Below are 21,529 nucleotides of genomic sequence, written 5' to 3' on the forward strand. Positions count from 1 at the left end.
CATGCTTTAGTATGACTTTTTTTATCATATTTCAGACGACATGCTATAGTATGACTTTTTTTAATTATCATATTTTAGATGACATGCTATAGTATGACTTTTTTTTTAATCATATTTTAGATGACATGTTATAGTATGACTTTTTATCATATTTTAGATGACATGCTTGGGGGGCATGGTGGTGCAGGGTTAGCACAGTCACCTCACAGCAAAAAGGTTCCGGGTTCGAATCCGGTCCTGGGCCTTTCTGTGCGGAGTTTGCATGTTCTCCCTGTGCTTGCGTGGGTTCTCTCCGGGTTCTCCGGCTTCCTCCCATCATCCAAAAACATGTATCTTAGGTCAGGTTACCTGGCGCCCCGCTAGTGGCAGCCTGCTGCAGCAGCTCCCCCCTGAGAGCCCCCCTGCTGTAGTGAAGAAATTTCCCCTCGGGGATTAATAAAGTGTATAAAAAAAAATAAAAAAATCAAATGGTATAGTATGAATTTTTTTTTTTTTTCATCATATTTTAGACGACATGCTATAGTATGACTTTTTTATCATACTTTAGACGACATGCTATAGTATGACTTTTTTTTTTTATCATATTTTAGATGACATGCTATAGTATGACTTTTTTTTTATCATATTTTAGATGACATGGTATAGTATGACTTTTTTTTATCATATTTTAGTCGACATGCTATAGTATGACTTTTTTTTTATCATATTTTAGATGACGTTATAGTATGACTTTTTTAATCATATTTTAGACGACATGCTATAGTATGACTTTTTTATCATATTTTAGACGACATGCTATAGTATGACTTTTTTTTTTTATCATATTTTAGACGACATGCTATAGTATGACTTTTTTTTTATCATATTTTAGACGACATGTTATAGTATGACTTTTTTATCATATTTTAGATGACGTGCTATAGTATGACTTTTTTAATCATATTTTAGACGACATGCTATAGTATGACTTTTTTAATCATATTTTAGACGACATGCTATAGTATGACTTTTTTATCATATTTTAGATGACGTGCTATAGTATGACTTTTTTAATCATATTTTAGACGACATGCTATAGTATGACTTTTTTAATCATATTTTAGACGACATGCTATAGTATGACTTTTTTATCATATTTTAGATGACATGCTATAGTATGACTTTTTTTTTTATCATATTTTAGACGACATGCTATAGTATGACTTTTTTTTAATCATATTTTAGACGACATGTTATAGTATGACTTTTTTATCATATTTTAGATGACGTGCTATAGTATGACTTTTTTTTATCGTATTTTAGACGACATGCTATAGTATGACTTTTTTTTATCATATTTTAGAAGACATGCTATAGTATGACTTTTTTTTTTATCATATTTTAGACGACATGTTATAGTATGACTTTTTATCATATTTTAGATGACATGCTATAGTATGACTTTTTTTTATCATATTTTAGAAGACATGCTATAGTATGACTTTTTTTTATCGTATTTTAGACGACATGCTATAGTATGACTTTTTTATCACATTTTAGACGACATGCTATAGTATGACTTTTTTTATCATATTTTAGACGACATGCTATAGTATGACTTTTTTATCATATTTTAGATGATGTGCTATAGTATGACTTTTTTTTTATCATATTTTAGACGACATGTTATAGTATGACTTTTTTATCATATTTTAGATGACGTGCTATAGTATGACTTTTTTTATCGTATTTTAGACGACATGCTATAGTATGACTTTTTTTTATCATATTTTAGACGACATGTTATAGTATGACTTTTTATCATATTTTAGACGACATGCTATAGTATGACTTTTTTTTATCATATTTTAGATGACATGCTATAGTATGACTTTTTTATCATATTTTAGATGACATGTTATAGTATGATTTTTTTATCACATTTTAGACAACATGCTATAGTATGACTTTTTATCATATTTTAGACGACATGCTATAGTATGACTTTTTTTTATCATATTTTAGATGACATGCTATAGTATGACTTTTTTTTATCATATTTTAGATGACATGTTATAGTATGATTTTTTTTATCACATTTTAGACAACATGCTATAGTATGACTTTTTTATCATATTTTAGACGACATGCTATAGTATGACTTTTTTTTATCATATTTTAGATGACATGCTATAGTATGACTTTTTTTTATCATATTTTAGACGACATGCTATAGTATGACTTTTTTTTATCATATTTTAGATGACATGTCATAGTATGACTTTTTTTTATCATATTTTAGATGACATGCTATAGTATGACTTTTTTTTATCATATTTTAGATGACATGTTATAGTATGCTTTTTTTTTCACATTTTAGACAACATGCTATAGTATGACTTTTTTATCACATTTTAGATGACATGCTATAGTATGACTTTTTTTTTTATCATATTTTAGATGACATGCTATAGTATGACTTTTTATAATATTTTAGACGACATGCTATAGTATGACTTTTTTATCATATTTTAGACGACATGTTATAGTATGACTTTTTATCATATTTTAGACGACATGCTATAGTATGACTTTTTTTTATCATATTTTAGATGACATGCTATAGTATGACTTTTTTTTTATCATATTTTAGATGACATGCTATAGTATGACTTTTTATAATATTTTAGACGACATGCTATAGTATGACTTTTTTATCATATTTTAGACGACATGTTGTAGTATGACTTTTTATAATATTTTAGACGACATGCTATAGTATGACTTTTTTATCATATTTTAGATGACATGTTATCGTATGACTTTTTATAATATTTTAGACGACATGCTATAGTACGACTTTTTTATCATATTTTAGATTACATGTTATCGTATGACTTTTTATAATATTTTAGACGACATGCTATAGTATGACTTTTTTATCATATTTTAGATGACATGTTATCGTATGACTTTTTATAATATTTTAGACGACATGCTATAGTACGACTTTTTTAATCATATTTTAGACGACATGCTATAGTATGACTTTTTTAATCATATTTTAGACGACATGCTATAGTATGACTTTTTTAATCATATTTTAGACGACATGCTATAGCATGACTTTTTTTTATCATATTTTAGACGACATGTTATAGTATGACTTTTTTAATCATATTTTAGATAACATGTTATAGTATGACTTTTTTATATTTTAGACGACATGCTATAGTATGACTTTTTTTTTTTTTATCATATTTTAGATAACATGCTATAGTATGACTTTTTTTTTTTATCATATTTTAGATAACATGCTATAGTATGACTTTTTTTTTTAATCATATTTTAGATAACATGCTATAGTATGACTTTTTTTTTTTATCATATTTTAGATAACATGCTATAGTATGACTTTTTTTTCTCATATTTTAGATAACATGCTATAGTATGACTTTTTTTTTTTTATCATATTTTAGATAACATGCTATAGTATGACTTTTTTTTTTTTTATCATATTTTAGATAACATGCTATAGTATGACTTTTTTTTTTTTTATCATATTTTAGATAACATGCTATAGTATGACTTTTTTTTTTCTCATATTTTAGATAACATGCTATAGTATGACTTTTTTTTCTCATATTTTAGATAACATGCTATAGTATGACTTTTTTTTTCTCATATTTTAGATAACATGCTATAGTATGACTTTTTTTTTTTTTTCTCATATTTTAGATAACATGCTATAGTATGACTTTTTTTTTAATCATATTTTAGATAACATGCTATAGTATGACTTTTTTTTAATCATATTTTAGACGACATGCTATAGTATGACTTTTTTATCGTATTTTAGACGACATGCTATAGTATGACTTTTTGATCATATTTTATATAACATGCTATAGCATGACTTTTTCATCATATTTTAGATGACATGCTATAGTATGACTTTTTTTTTTATCATATTTTAGATGACATGCTATAGTATGACTTTTTTATCATATTTTATATAACATGCTATAGTATGACTTTTTCATCATATTTTAGACGACATGTTATAGTATGACTTTTTCATCATATTTTAGACGACATGCTATAGTGTGACTTTTTTTATCATATTTTAGACGACATGCTATAGTATGACTTTTTTATCATATTTTAGAAACATGCTATAGTATGACTTTTTTATATTTTAGACGACATGTTATAGTATGACTTTTTTATATTTTAGACGACATGCTATAGTATGACTTTTTTTTATCATATTTTAGACGACATGCTATAGTATGACATTTTGTTATCATATTTTAGAAGACATGCTATAGTTTGACTTCTTGATCATATTTTAGACATGCTATAGTATGACTTTTTTTTATCATATTTTAGACGACATGCTATAGTAAGACTTTTTGATCATATTTTAGACGACATGCTATAGTATGACATTTTTTTATCATATTTTAGAAACATGCTATAGTATGACTTTTTTTTTTTATCATATTTTAGATAACATGCTATAGTATGACTTTTTTTTTTTATCATATTTTAGATAACATGCTATAGTATGACTTTTTTTTTTTATCATATTTTAGATAACATGCTATAGTATGACTTTTTTTTTTTTATCATATTTTAGATAACATGCTATAGTATGACTTTTTTTTCTCATATTTTAGATAACATGCTATAGTATGACTTTTTTTTTTTTATCATATTTTAGATAACATGCTATAGTATGACTTTTTTTTTTTATCATATTTTAGATAACATGCTATAGTATGACTTTTTTTTTTTTTATCATATTTTAGATAACATGCTATAGTATGACTTTTTTTTTTTCTCATATTTTAGATAACATGCTATAGTATGACTTTTTTTTCTCATATTTTAGATAACATGCTATAGTATGACTTTTTTTTTTTCTCATATTTTAGATAACATGCTATAGTATGACTTTTTTTTTTTTTTCTCATATTTTAGATAACATGCTATAGTATGACTTTTTTTTTAATCATATTTTAGATAACATGCTATAGTATGACTTTTTTTTAATCATATTTTAGACGACATGCTATAGTATGACTTTTTTATCGTATTTTAGACGACATGCTATAGTATGACTTTTTGATCATATTTTATATAACATGCTATAGCATGACTTTTTCATCATATTTTAGATGACATGCTATAGTATGACTTTTTTTTATCATATTTTAGATGACATGCTATAGTATGACTTTTTTATCATATTTTATATAACATGCTATAGTATGACTTTTTCATCATATTTTAGACGACATGTTATAGTATGACTTTTTCATCATATTTTAGACGACATGCTATAGTGTGACTTTTTTTATCATATTTTAGACGACATGCTATAGTATGACTTTTTTATCATATTTTAGAAACATGCTATAGTATGACTTTTTTATATTTTAGACGACATGTTATAGTATGACTTTTTTATATTTTAGACGACATGCTATAGTATGACTTTTTTTTATCATATTTTAGACGACATGCTATAGTAAGACTTTTTGATCATATTTTAGACGACATGCTATAGTATGACATTTTTTTATCATATTTTAGAAACATGCTATAGTATGACTTTTTTATATTTTAGACGACATGCTATAGTATGACTTTTTTTTATCATATTTTAGACGACATGCTATAGTATGACTTTTTGATCATATTTTAGACGACGTGCTATAGTTTGACTTTTTGTTATCATATTTTAGACGACATGTTATAGTATGACTTTTTGATCATATTTTAGAAACATGCTATAGTATGACTTTTTTATATTTTAGACGACATGCTATAGTTTGACTTTTTTTTTATCATATTTTAGACGACATGCTATAGTATGACTTTTTGATCATATTTTAGACGACGTGCTATAGTTTGACTTTTTGTTATCATATTTTAGACGACATGTTATAGTATGACTTTTTTTTATCATAGTTTAGACGACGTGCTATAGTTTGACTTTTTTTTTATCATATTTTAGACGACATGTTATAGTATGACTTTTTTTTATCATAGTTTAGACGACGTGCTATAGTTTGACTTTTTTTTTTATCATATTTTAGACGACGTGCTATAGTTTGACTTTTTGTTATCATATTTTAGAAACATGCTATAGTATGACTTCTTGATCATATTTTGGACGACATGCTATAGTATGACTTTTTTATCATATTTTAGATGACATGCTATAGTATGACTTTTTTATCATATTTTAGATAACATGCTATAGTATGACTTTTTTTTTAATCATATTTTAGATAACATGCTATAGTATGACTTTTTTTTAATCATATTTTAGACGACATGCTATAGTATGACTTTTTTATCGTATTTTAGACGACATGCTATAGTATGACTTTTTGATCATATTTTATATAACATGCTATAGCATGACTTTTTCATCATATTTTAGATGACATGCTATAGTATGACTTTTTTTTATCATATTTTAGATGACATGCTATAGTATGACTTTTTTATCATATTTTATATAACATGCTATAGTATGACTTTTTCATCATATTTTAGACGACATGTTATAGTATGACTTTTTCATCATATTTTAGACGACATGCTATAGTGTGACTTTTTTTATCATATTTTAGACGACATGCTATAGTATGACTTTTTTATCATATTTTAGAAACATGCTATAGTATGACTTTTTTATATTTTAGACGACATGTTATAGTATGACTTTTTTATATTTTAGACGACATGCTATAGTATGACTTTTTTTTATCATATTTTAGACGACATGCTATAGTAAGACTTTTTGATCATATTTTAGACGACATGCTATAGTATGACATTTTTTTATCATATTTTAGAAACATGCTATAGTATGACTTTTTTATATTTTAGACGACATGCTATAGTATGACTTTTTTTTATCATATTTTAGACGACATGCTATAGTATGACTTTTTGATCATATTTTAGACGACGTGCTATAGTTTGACTTTTTGTTATCATATTTTAGACGACATGTTATAGTATGACTTTTTGATCATATTTTAGAAACATGCTATAGTATGACTTTTTTATATTTTAGACGACATGCTATAGTTTGACTTTTTTTTTATCATATTTTAGACGACATGCTATAGTATGACTTTTTGATCATATTTTAGACGACGTGCTATAGTTTGACTTTTTGTTATCATATTTTAGACGACATGTTATAGTATGACTTTTTTTTATCATAGTTTAGACGACGTGCTATAGTTTGACTTTTTTTTTATCATATTTTAGACGACATGTTATAGTATGACTTTTTTTTATCATAGTTTAGACGACGTGCTATAGTTTGACTTTTTTTTTTATCATATTTTAGACGACGTGCTATAGTTTGACTTTTTGTTATCATATTTTAGAAACATGCTATAGTATGACTTCTTGATCATATTTTGGACGACATGCTATAGTATGACTTTTTTATCATATTTTAGATGACATGCTATAGTATGACTTTTTTTAATCATACTATACTTTTTTATCTTTTTTCATCCTTCGTTGGAAATAAACTGAAAACAAACAGCAAATAACGAGACAGAAGCGTTGACTGTGTTTACAAAAAAAGAATATATTGAATTAAATTTCTATACTGATTGTTATTTTCTCTGTATTAGTAGGGGGAGGGGGGGGGTCGTCGTGTCCCCCCCTCCCTCCTCCCAGAAAAACCGTGGTTACGCCCATGCTCTCGTCAGGAATCCGTCTCATCCAGTTTCCTCTTTCCCGAGGCCCCTTCTTCAGAGCGACTCCACCACTGCAGGTCGAACTCCTCTTGGATGTGACAGGGCTGAGAAGTGGAGCAGATGACAGCGTTGATTTAGATCCAGTTAAATTCAAACTCCTGCTGCCACATTAAATATCCGTCTTCGACTCTGCACTTCTTTGTTTCCTCTGACGGACACCAAAACAGATGTTAATGCCTCCGGGGGGGAGTCGGGGTCAAGGTCACAGGTTTCTTCATGTTGTTATGACACACTAATATAAAATGAGCTCATTCAGCTTCACTGTATCTATGGCAACGTCATAGTTTTTTGTTTTTTTTTCAATAACTGCACACATATCAAGTGTGATGTCACTAATTGGTTCGAGCCGGATGACGGGCCGAGTCGGCGCCGCTCGTATTACCTGTCGAGAAGATTTGATCAGCGTCGCGGTGCGCCGACCGGAGAGGCCGACGGCGCCGGCCTCCTCCGCTCGCTCCAGCAGGATCCTGGTTCTGGGGATGTGACTCCAGGACGCGCCGAGGCCCGGCTGCACTTCCCCGCTGCCACTTCTCGTTACGTGGTTTGTTATCTGCGCGCCCCAAAACAACAACAACAACAACAACAACAACATGTTTTAGTTGGTTGATGTTGCTCTCAGAGGATTCTCACACTTCTTCATTGTGTTTTAATGGCTGAGTTGCGGGCAGGAGATAACACGAGCTTTACGAGAGAGAGAGAGAGGACGGCGGGGGGAGGGGGGGAGACAACAAAAAAAGTGGGACAGCCAGATCGTCCTACTTTTAATCAGACGGGACATCAAACAGGCGTTCAGATTATCTTCATCTCACTTCAAATGACTTCATGATTTGAGGTGAAGGCACATTTTCCTTGGTGCGTGTGATTAAATGTGATTAGTTCTTTTTTTTTTACATAATCGTATCCTCCAGTTACCCAAAATAACAAAAGCTGTTTTTGTTTTACATCTTTAATTGTCCAAAAACTGGATATTATCTGGATTTTTACAATTTTTTTTTTTTTTTACCCAAACAAACGTAGACAAAGACGTTTTTGTTTCAGGTCTTGAGGCGCGTAAGAAGAAGAGGAAGAGCTTTGTGGAGAGTTTGGATTGACAATAGAAATGATTTAGTATTCAGAGAGGCGCACGTCGAGGACTGTTATCCTCACCAAAGCTGCAACGTTGAAGTCCTTTGCCATCGTCTTAAGAGCTCCCGCCACTTGTATCATCAAGGACATGCCTGGAGGCGCAGGAAGTAGTCGAGAGGTTAGTTCATGTGCAGAATACTCACCGCGTCTTTCAATGGTACTTTTCAGCTCAGGCTACAGATATTTGTTGTGATTTACCGCTGACAGCCTTTAATGCTCTGGAGATGAATTGTTGAGCTTCGTCAGGTCAAAACTTCAGTTTTTTTTTTTTTTACAACGGTTGCGACCAAACAGCTGCAAAACTAGCAAGAAGCTTTTAAAACAAAAAAAAACCTCCACCATCAGCCTTAACTTTGTATTTAGGGCTAATTAGCAAATATCACAATCTAACATGAAATGTAAGATTGTAAACACGGTAAACTCTGTAATTGCTCAACTTTAGCAGGTCAGAGAGCTGCTCAGATGGGTGGAATCAAAGTTATCGCTACGTACACAGTAAACGTTTTCAACGGCATCAAGTAGACTTTATTTAAAGTATCTATAGATGACAGGTTCAATTACAATTTATTATATTTTAGAGTACGATTCATCCTCGTGTGCCGTTTTGGGATTTTTGATTTGGTTTTATTGCTGAATTGTTTCCGAGTCTTTCTGATTTCTTTAATCGTGTCTGTTAAACAGTCTCGATAAATAAACCGACTTGTTTTTGACTCCATTTTTTAACGTCTTTTCCACAGGCAGATTTATTGCAGATCCCCCTCCTTTAAATCCCGCTGTATTTTTTCACTGACTGTTTAATTAGACATCTGAGTTTTCTATAAACCAAGTGTTTGCAATAAAGCTGAATAAAGTTCACTCGGATTACTTCAGGCTGCAGTTGACGCAGATCCGTCGTTAATGCGAACAGGTCTATTTAAAAATCTGACATTTGAGCCGCTGCTGCTGCTTTTTTTTTTGTGAGAGTTACTGCGACTTTACGAAAGTCACCGTGCTCTTGTTCACACATTTTGAAAAAAAAAATAAATAAAAAAAGAAGGAGCCCTGTTGTGATATTTACTCCGCGGGTTCACGGCCGCGGGGTGTAAACGCGGCCTCGGGGGTGATTGACTGTGACGGACTAGCAGGCGGAGATATCACCTTCGTTCTGTTTGCCTCCCAGCAGAGGAGCGATAACGGCTGACACCGAGTCCACGATCACCGCCTTGACGGAGCCGCCGCCGCCGCCGCACGCCTGGTGCAAAATGTGACAAAATTAGATTGCTGGAAATGTGATTCCTCAGAGGTCCTCCAGGTGCAGCCGGCTGATCGGGCGCACGTTAGGCAAAAGAGGAGGGGGGAGGGGGATAAAGAAACCAACCTGCTGAAGCCCGCCGCTGCGAAGACCGTACAGACAGTCGAGTAAAGCGTAGACGTCGAACAAGTGGAAGACGCGGATCCTCTGAAGAGCTTCCATCTGCGAAGCCGAAAAGGTGATTTAAATGATTTTTCAATTCGCCGTCACGTTATTCTTTTTTTAAAAAATGTTGTTTTTTTTCCAAACGACTCACTCGCTCTTCCGCGTCGGTCGTCTCGGCTCGCAGCATCTGAAGCAGGCGGCCGGCGGTCAGCCCTCCCGTCGTGTCGATATAAATCACGCTCTGCTTCAGCCGGAGGGAGATGTGCACCGCGACACCGAAGCACACCTGGAAGACACGGGCGGGTTAAAAGATGGGCGGCCGGTTGAAACAATCACCGTGAAAACTATTCTCTCAGCCAGAGTGCATTTCTTATTCCATAGGAGGACAGGGAGGGAGAGGGGGGGGAGGGGAGAGGGGGGGGAGGGGAGAGGGGGGGAGGTGAATTTATGAGGCTGAAATGATCAGTGATGGAGAGGGAAGGGAGGGAAATGTTCACCTGAGATTTGCCACTTCCTGGGCCTCCTGACAGCTCCGTTATCTCTCCGGTATACAAGCCCGAATCCAGCAGTTTATCTAAGCTGCAGGAAACAAGGTGCAATTCATTACTCACAACCGCCACGCCGCGTAATAAACTATTAGGTCCGAGGGCAGCCGCGGAGCCGACACGAGCCGCGGCCGGGTGAAGATAATACAAAGCGAGCCGGCGTGAGCTTCCGGACTTTTCTTAAGATGTTCGGCCAGTTCCTAATTTCACTCAGTCGGATTGCCTCTCATCGAGCTCGGCCACCGGCCGCGCCTCTCAAACCAATCCATCAAAAATAGTTGGCTTTTCATTCGTCTGTTTTTGGCACGGGGCTTTGTGCGTCTCTTCGTGTGTGTGTGTGTGTGTGTGTGTGTCAGAGTCATTGTTAGTTTTAAGTCGTTATTATTTTATTTTTTTTCATAGTGCCAACAACGTCAATTTTGAATTTTTTTTTTTAATCTCCAGCAAAAGTTGTATATGAAATAAAATACCTTGGGCACCGTTGTGATTCAATTCTCATTGCATCTTTGCAGCAGGTTACCACGGTGACCCCGTGTGTGTTAGGTGTAGTTTTAATGGGATGGTTGTGCAGCATTAAACTTCACTAACAAACGCTCCGTGGCAGGATTTTGTTGAACTTCGTGAGCTAACTAGCGCACCAGCGGTGGTGAGCGATCTTCATCAAAGCAGACGGAAACTCGGAGGACGGGAACCTTTGACACGTCTGAAATTTCTCAGCAGATAAAATGATTTTACTTCAAAGTTTCAGCACAGATTCTAATAATCTGTTTGCATAAGGATCAAAGAAGTTTATAGCGACATTCACATTCACATCTTCTTATTCTGATTGAAGTTTAGTTTGTTTATTTCATTTGGGATTTTTCTTATGTTACAACACATTAAACAGTCAGAAGATGTTTGGTGTATTTTCAGTATTTTCTTTTAGCAGGTGCGTACTACGAACCGCCGAGCGTTCTTCTAATTCTCGTCACTTACATATATATATATTTTTTTTTTACACTTTATCCATCTTCTCTTTCAGCTCGTAATCTGCGCAGTTTGTCGAATCTCATCATCTTAGGCGCGATGACGGATGCGACAGACGACGTCTGTTCGATTGACGTAGCCGAGGTCCTCCAGCTTGAAGGTTAAGCGTCGCTGCTGGTTCTCTCAGCGCGGCGGGCGAGGAAGAGGAGGAGGAGGAGGAGGAGGAGGAGGAGGATCGGGCGGGCGACGACTTATTTGCATTATTCCCGTCTTCTCCGGCGACGGAGCGGAGACGGTGGGGGGGGGGGGAGTCGCGCTGTTGATGAAACACCAGGTTGTGCTCTCGTGAGGGATGAAAGTGATTGCCCTTGAAAAGTCGCAGATTCGGAGTGTCCCGTGGGCCGCACTCATCAGAGCGCTCACAGCGCTGCGCCAGTGCTCGAACCCCAAAGTCTTCATCTGAGTGGACGATCGGCGGAGAGGCGGTGAAGAGGCTCTCGCATTTACATGCAGCCTGGGTTTCTTTCGAAGACGATTCTAGAGTCCGGAGGACAGATATTTATTTTTTCAGTGTTAACACCCAGCACCCGAATAATAATTTAAAGCGGCAATGTGTAGAAATGAAGCTTCAAGGTTCAAAGTGGTATCACGAGATGATACCACTTTGAACCTTAGGAGGGCGATAGTGAGGCAGGCTAGCCGTTGTCAAATTAGATCGTACGGACGCAGTAGTTGATCCGTAAACTCAAATAATCGGCTTGACGCCTATATATACACACTTAGAATTGCGTTGTAAACACGTGGCGACAAACCACGACGAAATGGTCCGCCAGAAAATGAATAAGAAGGAGTGAATGTAGTTTATGACACCATAAATTTTGTGGGAAGAAAATTGACTGACTTTATATTTCATGAGAGAAGTTGAACGGGAATCTATGGAGCTACAGTCTTTTCGGAGCTTGAGGGAGTTTGGTAGTTTGACATCGGCCTCAGATGTCAAAAGGTGAAAAAGATATGACATTCGGTCTTTGTGGCTTTTGTCCCGCCCCTCCTTTACTGTGATTGGATGGCTGGATAATGACGAGTGCAGCGATTTCATCGTAGCGATCAGAGGCGCAGGGTGGTACTACGAGACGGGTCCGGACGCTAACTTCAGTGCAACACAACACACCGACGCCATCACTGCTGTTTTAACACGTGTGGATAATTTCCATTAATCTTTAAATGTTTCCACTTATAAGCTTATATACTGCACTTTCAAACAATCAGTGGGAATTAGCAGCCTCTTTACTGAAGGCCGCTGGAATATTGTGTGCGTTTCAGCTTCATTAACCAACCACTTACACGGAGCTTCAAGGCTGAATTCATCATGAGCGACTTGGATCCGGCAGACGAGAGCTTTTGCCATTTTCAGCGAGGTTTTAAAGCGACAACTCTTTAGACATATTTTAACGCACGACATAAAATACTTTGTAGACTACATGATCTACAAGATGACTGAAAGTCCGTGTTTGGGATAGACTTTTTATAATTTCATGACCAGCTGGGACTCCTGTCTGCAACAGCAAAGCAATAAATCCTTCCTTTGTAATGTTATTCAATTGGACTGAATACAAACTGAGAGGTGTCAACCCAATTCATTTAAATGGGGGAGACAAAATATTAGGAACATCGGTGCAGTTCAACAGCACCACAAACTTCAGTCTCCTAAATGACCATTAAAATAAATCAAAATCAAATCAAATAACAACTGAATATTATAATCCTATGCTACATCTGTCAGTGGTTTTATTGTTGTGGCTGATCAGTAAAACTGAAGCAGTTCAATTAAAACAGCCCCGCACTAAAAAAAAAAGAAAAAAAAAAGACGGTTTTAGACAAGTGTTATTTGAATTTTATATGAATTTAGGAGGCTGAAGAGAGAGGTGTTTCTAATATTTTGTGTAATATATTTATTAGTAGTATTTATTTATATAAATAAGGTTCTAGTACCACAACCTGCAGCCTCAAAACTGACCACAGTTCAATCAGCTCCTCTTTAAAACAGCTTTTAGACAACCTAAAGTAGGATTTATGGCAGTGCTGTTGTGGTAGACACAAACTGTGACAGCACAGAGCACCGGTTCACCTTTTCACCAGTAGAGGGCAGACAAGACACGCACAAGTCGGAGCGGCTTCACCCGCATGCTTCATGAGTCCAGTGTCATATCACTAATCCGAAGCACTGACTAATTTATGAAAACCACTTAAAAAAAGAAAAGGAGCCACAGAGAGAGAAGAAACACCTGTGGTCATTAATTATGCTGAGTTTAATTGTGGAAGAAAAAAAAAAAAAAAAAACGCCTTATAAATCATGCCACGATGGCCCACTTCACAGATTTGTCCAGGTGAGTCTGTGTCCTGCCTGAAAAGGAACATTTCCCTCCATGAAGTTGGATTTTTTTTTTTTTTTGTTATCTGTGAGGCTTCGTGTTGTTACAGCAGTCAGACAGATGAAGCTTTCATGGCAGCAGGTTCATTGTATGTACCACTGTGATACGATGCCATGCCTTCTGCAGTGGTGTGTGTGTGTGTGTGTGTTTGTGGTGGGGGGAGGAGGGGGGAGGACTCTTTCAAGTCATAAAATTTTGATTTTCAGATGTACCGCAAAAATGCTTTAAAGAACTTGTCGGTGGTGTTTTGTTATTTTAGTGGAGAGTAGTCAGCGGCGCAGGCCAAGTTGATGCAGCTGATATATCAGAAGCCACTTTCAGGTTTACAAATGGAACAACAAGCGAAGAAGTCGGCTTTCGCTGCTAAAATGTGCAGGAACGGAGCGTTCGGTTCCATTTCAGAAACACGTCGGCCGCTTTGCTGTATTTTTTTTTAATCTGCAGCAGCCGGACTCCCGATGCAGATCCTGCTGGCAGAGCTCGATGCAAATCCAATTTTAACAACACTGATTGTGAATGAAGATTGTAGTTTGATTAAAAAAAAAAAAAAACATTAAAAAGAAAAAAACATATCAACGCAGGTTGAGAAAACATCTTCGCTGATGTATGATACTATTGACCTTACATGCTGTGCAGCTGTCCGCAGAGCAGCAACATAATGAAACTATCCAAAACAAAGCATGCGCCGATTAATCCGGCAGACTAGGTACACTTTGTACTTCTTTAAATGTCCTTTGACTTTCAGCCGCTGCCGCTACAAAACAAATGAACCGAACAGAGACTTTAATCTGACGGGCGGAGGGGAAAAGACACTATGTGAGTAAACAAGCAGCGCTGTGTCCTTCGGAATACATATTTAATTCTGCGGATGAACCTTCCTTTAAGCTCTTGTGGCAGCGTGCCCGCCGTTAAATCCCCCCCCCCCCCCCACCCTCCACCCCCCACACACAAACACAAACACGCTCCCGGTCCCTCTGCTGTGTGTGCAGAATCGTCCTTACCTGGGATTTCCGGTGGAGAGGATGGCTGTTGAGCTCAACAGTTCCTCGTACAGATCAGCTCCCGACACAGGAAACGCCGTGTGTTGGGCCAGCAGCACTCGGCGGATGGCAAACAGAGCCTGGAGGACAGAAATTACAGCAGATGAGGCGCACAAACAGCTGCAGCTGGAACACATGTTCTCATCTATCTCAGCCAGGCGCTGCCAGGTTGGGTCGTTGAATGCCCAATTACACGATTATGATTGTAATCCAAAGGCAAAAATTTTGGATTATAATCATAATAAACTTTAGAGATCATTTCCAGGACAGCGCTGACACCTCCAATTATGTTCATTTCGGATTCATCCATTTCAATAAAGGCTGAAAGAACGCTGTTTTTTTTTGTCACACTTGTTTTGTTTCTTTTTATCAGCTTTCATAAACACTCACACACACCTACACCATTATAGTGGAAGCAGTGTGGAAGCTTCTTTTCCTGGTGTTCGACCGTCTTCAGTGTTTAGAGTCAGCGTTGTTGTGCTATAAGCGGAAACGCATCAAATCCTCACATTTAAGAAGCTGAAATCTGCTGATTTTTTTTTTTTGCATTTATACACGAGTTTATTATACAAAGTCATTAATATAAGGAATAGAAGTTCCTGCACTGATGAAGGCAGACTTTAAGCCACACCCCTCCCTGACCTCCCATCAGGTCAACAAAACGCTCGTTACGGCATCACGGGGAGATAGTGGAGTGGGGTCTTCCTTCATCATTTCCTGCTGCACACTTTGCCCCCTTGTTACCGCCTGACAGCTCAAGAAATGAACCGAGTTTCCACGCAATTGGCCTGAAAGCCTCATCGCTCGGAGAAGTCTTCTTCTACTCCGGCAAAATGAATAAAAAGTTGCGACGCCAAATCCCACACTTCATGCTTTTCTCAGTCATTAGGAAGAGAGATACAACACATCTCCCACACAGTGGCGGCAGAGAAAGACCTGGTAGTCCTGACTCGACCGGCTTCTACACCTCCCGATCAATCAGCTTACGCACGGCTGCTGATGCCGCAACCTTTCAAAAAGATACCTCACTTTCCATTTGAACACTTTAAAACTCAGGGAAATAAAGAAAAAGTACATTTACCAAGTTCTTAATCTTTGATTTTAATAGTAAAATACTTCCAAATAAGCCTGTTTTCTCTCTTTCTCCTCTTGTTTAATCGTAAAATAATTATGACACCACTTCATCTAATCAAACGTGACTGAGGATGACGAGCGAGCGAACCCCTAATTTCTCCCTTGTTCCTGACCCACAGATCTAATGATGCAGGTGAGGAAGAGGAAGGTGTAGGTCGAAGCAGAGAGTGCTCTCCAGCTTTATCACCACCAACACCTCCCACAATCAGCCGCCTGCGGGCAGATCAATGGTGCTTTCAATCCGAATGCAGAGTCACTGCTCACTTCCACTTACGCTGCCGTTTAAGGGGTCACAAGTAAAGAAGTTCCTGGGGATGAATTGCAATACCACCGAGGGCCACTAGGGGTTGGCTACAAAGAGGCTCCGTCGCCATAGACTCCCATTCAACTTCTCTCATGAAATACAAAGTCGATGAAGTATTTCCACAAATTGATATAGTGTTGGCGGTCCATCTAAAAAGTAATCTCGTCATTAATTAGATATTAGGCCTCAAAAAGCAGTATGCTTAGGGGGGCGTGTCTGTTTGATTGACAGGCCTGCGGTGCAGTCCAGTTTCTGCTATCGCTGCATCTGGCCATGCAATACTACATTACTAAAGCTGGACGCTCTACTTCCAGGTAGCTTTTACACAAATATTAAAGTATAGGGACATCTTATTAGGAAAAACTCCCACTGAAGGTGTACAGAGGTTGACCAAAGGGAACACTGCCTGAGCCAAATAAATAACTGCTCCTCTTACATAGACTCAGAGGGAGAAAAAAAATACAACATGGTTAATCAATCAGGTCACGACTGTTGCCCTGACGTGCTTTCGCCCCACACAGTCTCTGGATTTCTGCCTGAATACTTGTGACTGTCTTGAGGAACTTTGAATTAAGCTTATCTGGCCACACAGATTGCCTCCCACTGGATCCGGCTCCATGATATCAATCTACAGCGCGAAAAACACTGGTCAATAACCAGGCTTGGTGTGTGTGTGTGTGTGTGTGTGTGTGTGTGTGTGTGTGTGTGTGTGTGTGTGTGTGTGTGACACGCTCCGAATGACAATTAAGCAAATATGGGGGGAGTCCGGCTTATTCTAGAAAGAGCACTTAATGTTGTTTAGCAGAGTTAGTGTGATTCGGTCTCTGCTTCTGGGCAGAGAGAGATTTCCTGATAGAATTCATACCCAACAGCTGAAATGTATTTAGGGAAATAAGGGAAATCTGTTGGGTCTCAATTAGTGGGAACGTCGGCGCCCCAATTTGGGATGTGAGCTCAAAAGATAGGTGTGTTTTTGTTGCCTTGAGGAGGTTTGATTGAACTGAGGGTAGCTGCTTTAGTCAGATGGCGCAAACGTGTCGGTGCAGGTGACCCAGCGCTGACCTCCCGAGGCGTTGAAAGGTGTGCGTGTAAAACGTTTTAAAACCAGCATCAGATGTCTGACGGACCACGGGGAGGCTGGTTATCTGCCCAGCGGATGCCTGCGGGCTGAACGAGCTGGGCGGAAAGTGTCGCTCGGCCGCTGGTGTGAACTTGAAACCGCGGTGGTAATATCAAAAAGGATATTTGGAAAACATAAAGATCTCGTAGGGAAAAACCTTTGAAGGCCTCCTGGACTCAATTTTTTTTTTATTTTGATTGTTGTTACTACTCTCTGAGGCTTGATGTGGACAAAGAGGTGTTTGTTTACACGCTGGTAGACCTTTTTTTTTTTTTTTTAATTACTCGGCATTTAAGGTGTTCACCTGCAAGCAGGATTTGTGACATCACAGCTCTGTTGGGAAGCCAAACTGTAGGAAACATCTTTTAGAGGTGTCTGGGAGGAGATCTTTGACACTTCAATCGAGGTGGTACTCAAACGGCCTAAATTAATAAAGAGTGTGAACCAGAGTAAAACCCAGATTATTCTCTGTAGTTGCAATTTACCGATGTTCCCTAAACGCCTCATATGCCAGCTACCGGAAGATGATACAATTTACAGATGTTCCTTAAACGCCTCACATGCAGGCTATCAGTGGACACTACCATTTACAGATGTTCCTCAAATGCCTCACATGCAGCGTGAAAACAAACTGATAGAATTATGGAGTCAGGACGATATATTTTATACTTTTATAAACCTTTCTTTGCCCTCGGGGTAACAACAATCTTCTCCTATGCATGTCCAGATAGCAATGTAGACACTCTGACCACAGAGGACTCATCTTTTCACAGCCTGGTGTCGACTTCAATGCCCCATCCACTCACAATTATTTCACTGATACACTTTTATCTACAAAGGCCTTACTGGTTCTCCTTCATGATCATTTGTGCTCTTATTTCTGAAAAAAACTATGTATGATGTAAAAAAAACAACAAAAAAAACCTGCTTCCTGTTATCTGTCCATGAGGTTAGCGCTGAGCTGGGCAGAGTTTTTATTCATGATGTCTGCTCTTTTTTGATATTATTTTTTTTATGGTTCTCACTGCATTAAGATTTACAAGCGAGAGAGACGACCTCACTTAGGTTCAAACTGATAATGAAGTTTGTGAGAGAGTTGGATAAGAGGTTTTTTTTTGGTTACCTTATGGCTAAAAAAAAATGTGTATTGTTCTTTTGTTATCACACTACTTTAAACAGATACTACTTATATTTCTTGTTAGATTCATTTTACATTTCCATGCTGCTATTCTGCTGGAAGCAACACTAGTCTAGTTGGAGCCTGCAAAATATGCAGTAAAATATACACAAACCACTGGAGGCGAACGTGATCTTCAGCCTTGATTTGGACCTGCAGTGGGAAACAATTTTCGCTGAGCTTGTTAACCAGATGATCTCGTTTTCCACCGGTACACTTAATAACCCCGGTGGGAGGTCTGCTTCCATTAAGGGTCACCAAAAAAGAAAAAATTGTATCCCACCAAATAAAACCCACTGACACAATGAGGAGCTCATGCCGCGTGTGGGAGAAATAAAGATCAACATGATGTTGGTCAGGGCCTAATCATCCCACTCTGCAGTGTTTAGTGGGTGTTTTTCTGTTTAAAAAAAAAAAATAACCACGAAAAAAATGAAGCAGCTGAAATGAGGAAAAGGTGCTCGGGTTGAAGCGGCTCATTCAGCAGCACCTGGATTCGGTGGGTGTAGCAGCGTGTTCGGTAAACTGCATTTAATCAAGCCCTGCACTTAAGTACAATTTTGAGAGCTTGGTACTTAACTTCAGCATTTCCATTTGATGCTACTTTATACTACATTAGATTTCAGGGGAGAAACGTCGCCGGATCTCCGCCACTATTATTTAACAGATTTAGTTCATAGTTAAGATGAAAATTTGACAAAAAATAATTTTGAAATACAACACATTGTTTTACCAATGACGTCTCACCAACATCGGCGTGTAGTCAGGGTCACATTTCAGATGTCTTATCAAATCATGAGTTTAATTTTAAATAAATATCTCAGCACAAATTAAAGATAACCTGAAAACATGTTGTTTTTTTTTTTGTTTGTTTTGTTTATTTCTTTCCTGTCTCAGTCTGAAACATTTATCTGCTACCACCTGGATATAAAAACTGGATATAACAGAAATTAAACCAGCTCCACCTGCAGAAATATTTCTGTACTTTTACTTTAAGTAGTATTTTTTTTTCCTGCAGGAGGGTTCCCACTTTAATTCATGTCAAACTTTGTAAAAAGTTGGATTCCCAGGATTTATAATGAGCCCCAAAACAGTCCGGCTTCATGCTGATCAGACAAAACCCACCACATTATTTCATTCCCTGAATGGAGTGCAAAAAAAAAAAATTTACACTGCTGTATTGGCAGTTTTACTTGAAATATATGAACACGGGTGCAACTGCAACGCAGCCTGAGCACGGTTGATTCTCCGGTGTGTTTACATCCTGACATGCATATTGATCAGGGACCTTTCAGGAGCTGCAAGTTTAATTCCCGTGTGGTTTATAAATTACCTTATAGGACACTGAACACCTCTGAGCGAGTTCCTCGATGTCGGATGAGAGCAGATCCTCCACTGCGGAAACACGAGAAGCACGTTAATGCTGCTTTGATCAGAAACTGTGCATCTTTAAACTGTAACACACATGCACACACACACACAGACACACACATGCACACACACACACACACACACACACACACACACACCTGTTTTAACATCAGCAGCTCGCAGGTCGCGCAGTACATCCTCATCCAGCCCAGGACACATTCCCTCTCTTAAGACCACCATGGTTTTACATGGGCAACTATTACGTCATTATTATTCGATAAGTCAGCTGACCACGTTTGTTTTTAGCCTCCACCGCTAACTGGTTTTTTTGTTTGTTTTGTTTTTAGCTTCGCGGCTAACTTTAGCAAACTTTTCTGCCCGTGTCGTCGTTAAAGACGATATATATAAATATATATATAAAAAAAAACACTTCCAAAACACTTCCGCAAACTTTCACTCTTAACGGTAGTTTTTAATAAGACAAACTAACGACAAAACGTTCCGCATCTTTACGAGCCGAAAAGTTAGGCGATAGTTAATTCCGCTCCTGTCGCTTGCCGTGGAAATGCCCGCGCATTGCATTTCGGGTAATGTAGTTTATTCCGCTAAACGTTTATTTTTGCCGGTAAAGTCTGTAGAATAAATAATTCTGGTTTATTTATTTATTTCCCAAACTCAAATTTTTTTTTTTCTATTTTTTTTTATGTTCTATACATGAAATTAAACTGTTCAAAACAAATAAAGTTGTGGAAAAACCTTTTAAAAAAAATAAAAATAAATACAACCTGGGTTTTATGGCGATCATCCACAAAAATGTTTTTGATTCGGTCACAAAACAACTTACGCATCAAATGTAGGGATGAAAAATAAACACAAATTGAAAAAAAACAAAAACATAAAATCAATCCAACATGCAACATCAACATGGAAAATCAAATCAAATAGCCGAAAAACCAACATTGCTCATATGAGGGTATTAGAAATTAGTTTTAGTCAGACCATCAAAGGCAGAATAACAGCTGTTTCTAGATGGAAGTGTATGTTATTATTTCATTTCAAGATAATAAAGCCTCACATAAACCCTGTTAATTCTTCGGTCTAAAGGATTTTTTTTTTTTTGGGAGGGGTGGGGGGGTTA

The 21,529-nt window shown here is 36.9% G+C and overlaps 1 protein-coding gene across 1 annotated transcript; it reads right to left on the reverse strand.

Annotated features, from left to right (window-relative positions):
* Positions 1–7,544: 7,544 nt before the first annotated feature.
* Positions 7,545–20,937, reverse strand: rad51d (RAD51 paralog D). The gene is made up of 10 exons (XM_069145537.1): positions 20,550–20,937; positions 20,354–20,415; positions 15,247–15,365; positions 10,800–10,881; positions 10,454–10,588; positions 10,264–10,359; positions 10,044–10,137; positions 8,928–8,998; positions 8,164–8,331; positions 7,545–7,825 (listed from the first exon to the last, which is right to left on the reverse strand). The coding sequence occupies exons 1-10, from the start codon at positions 20,629–20,631 to the stop codon at positions 7,730–7,732; spliced, it is 1,005 nt and encodes a 334-aa protein (XP_069001638.1). The 5' UTR covers positions 20,632–20,937; the 3' UTR covers positions 7,545–7,729.
* Positions 20,938–21,529: the final 592 nt, after the last annotated feature.

Source organism: Embiotoca jacksoni, unplaced genomic scaffold, assembly GCF_022577435.1.
Source record: "Embiotoca jacksoni isolate LCO1_2020_lvr unplaced genomic scaffold, fEmbJac1.0.p SCAF_13, whole genome shotgun sequence".
NCBI classification, from domain to species: domain Eukaryota; kingdom Metazoa; phylum Chordata; class Actinopteri; family Embiotocidae; genus Embiotoca; species Embiotoca jacksoni.

Coding starts and splice junctions, on each gene's coding strand:
- rad51d (XM_069145537.1), bottom strand. CDS start 20,631: ATGGTGGTCTTAAGAGAGGGAATGTGTCCTGGGCTGGATGAGGATGTA. Junction 15,366..20,353: donor GGTGTTCAGTGTCCTATAAG/GTAATTTATAAA, acceptor TCTGTCCTCCAG/GCTCTGTTTGCCATCCGCCG. Junction 10,882..15,246: donor CTCTCCACCGGAAATCCCAG/GTAAGGACGATT, acceptor TGTTTCCTGCAG/CTTAGATAAACTGCTGGATT.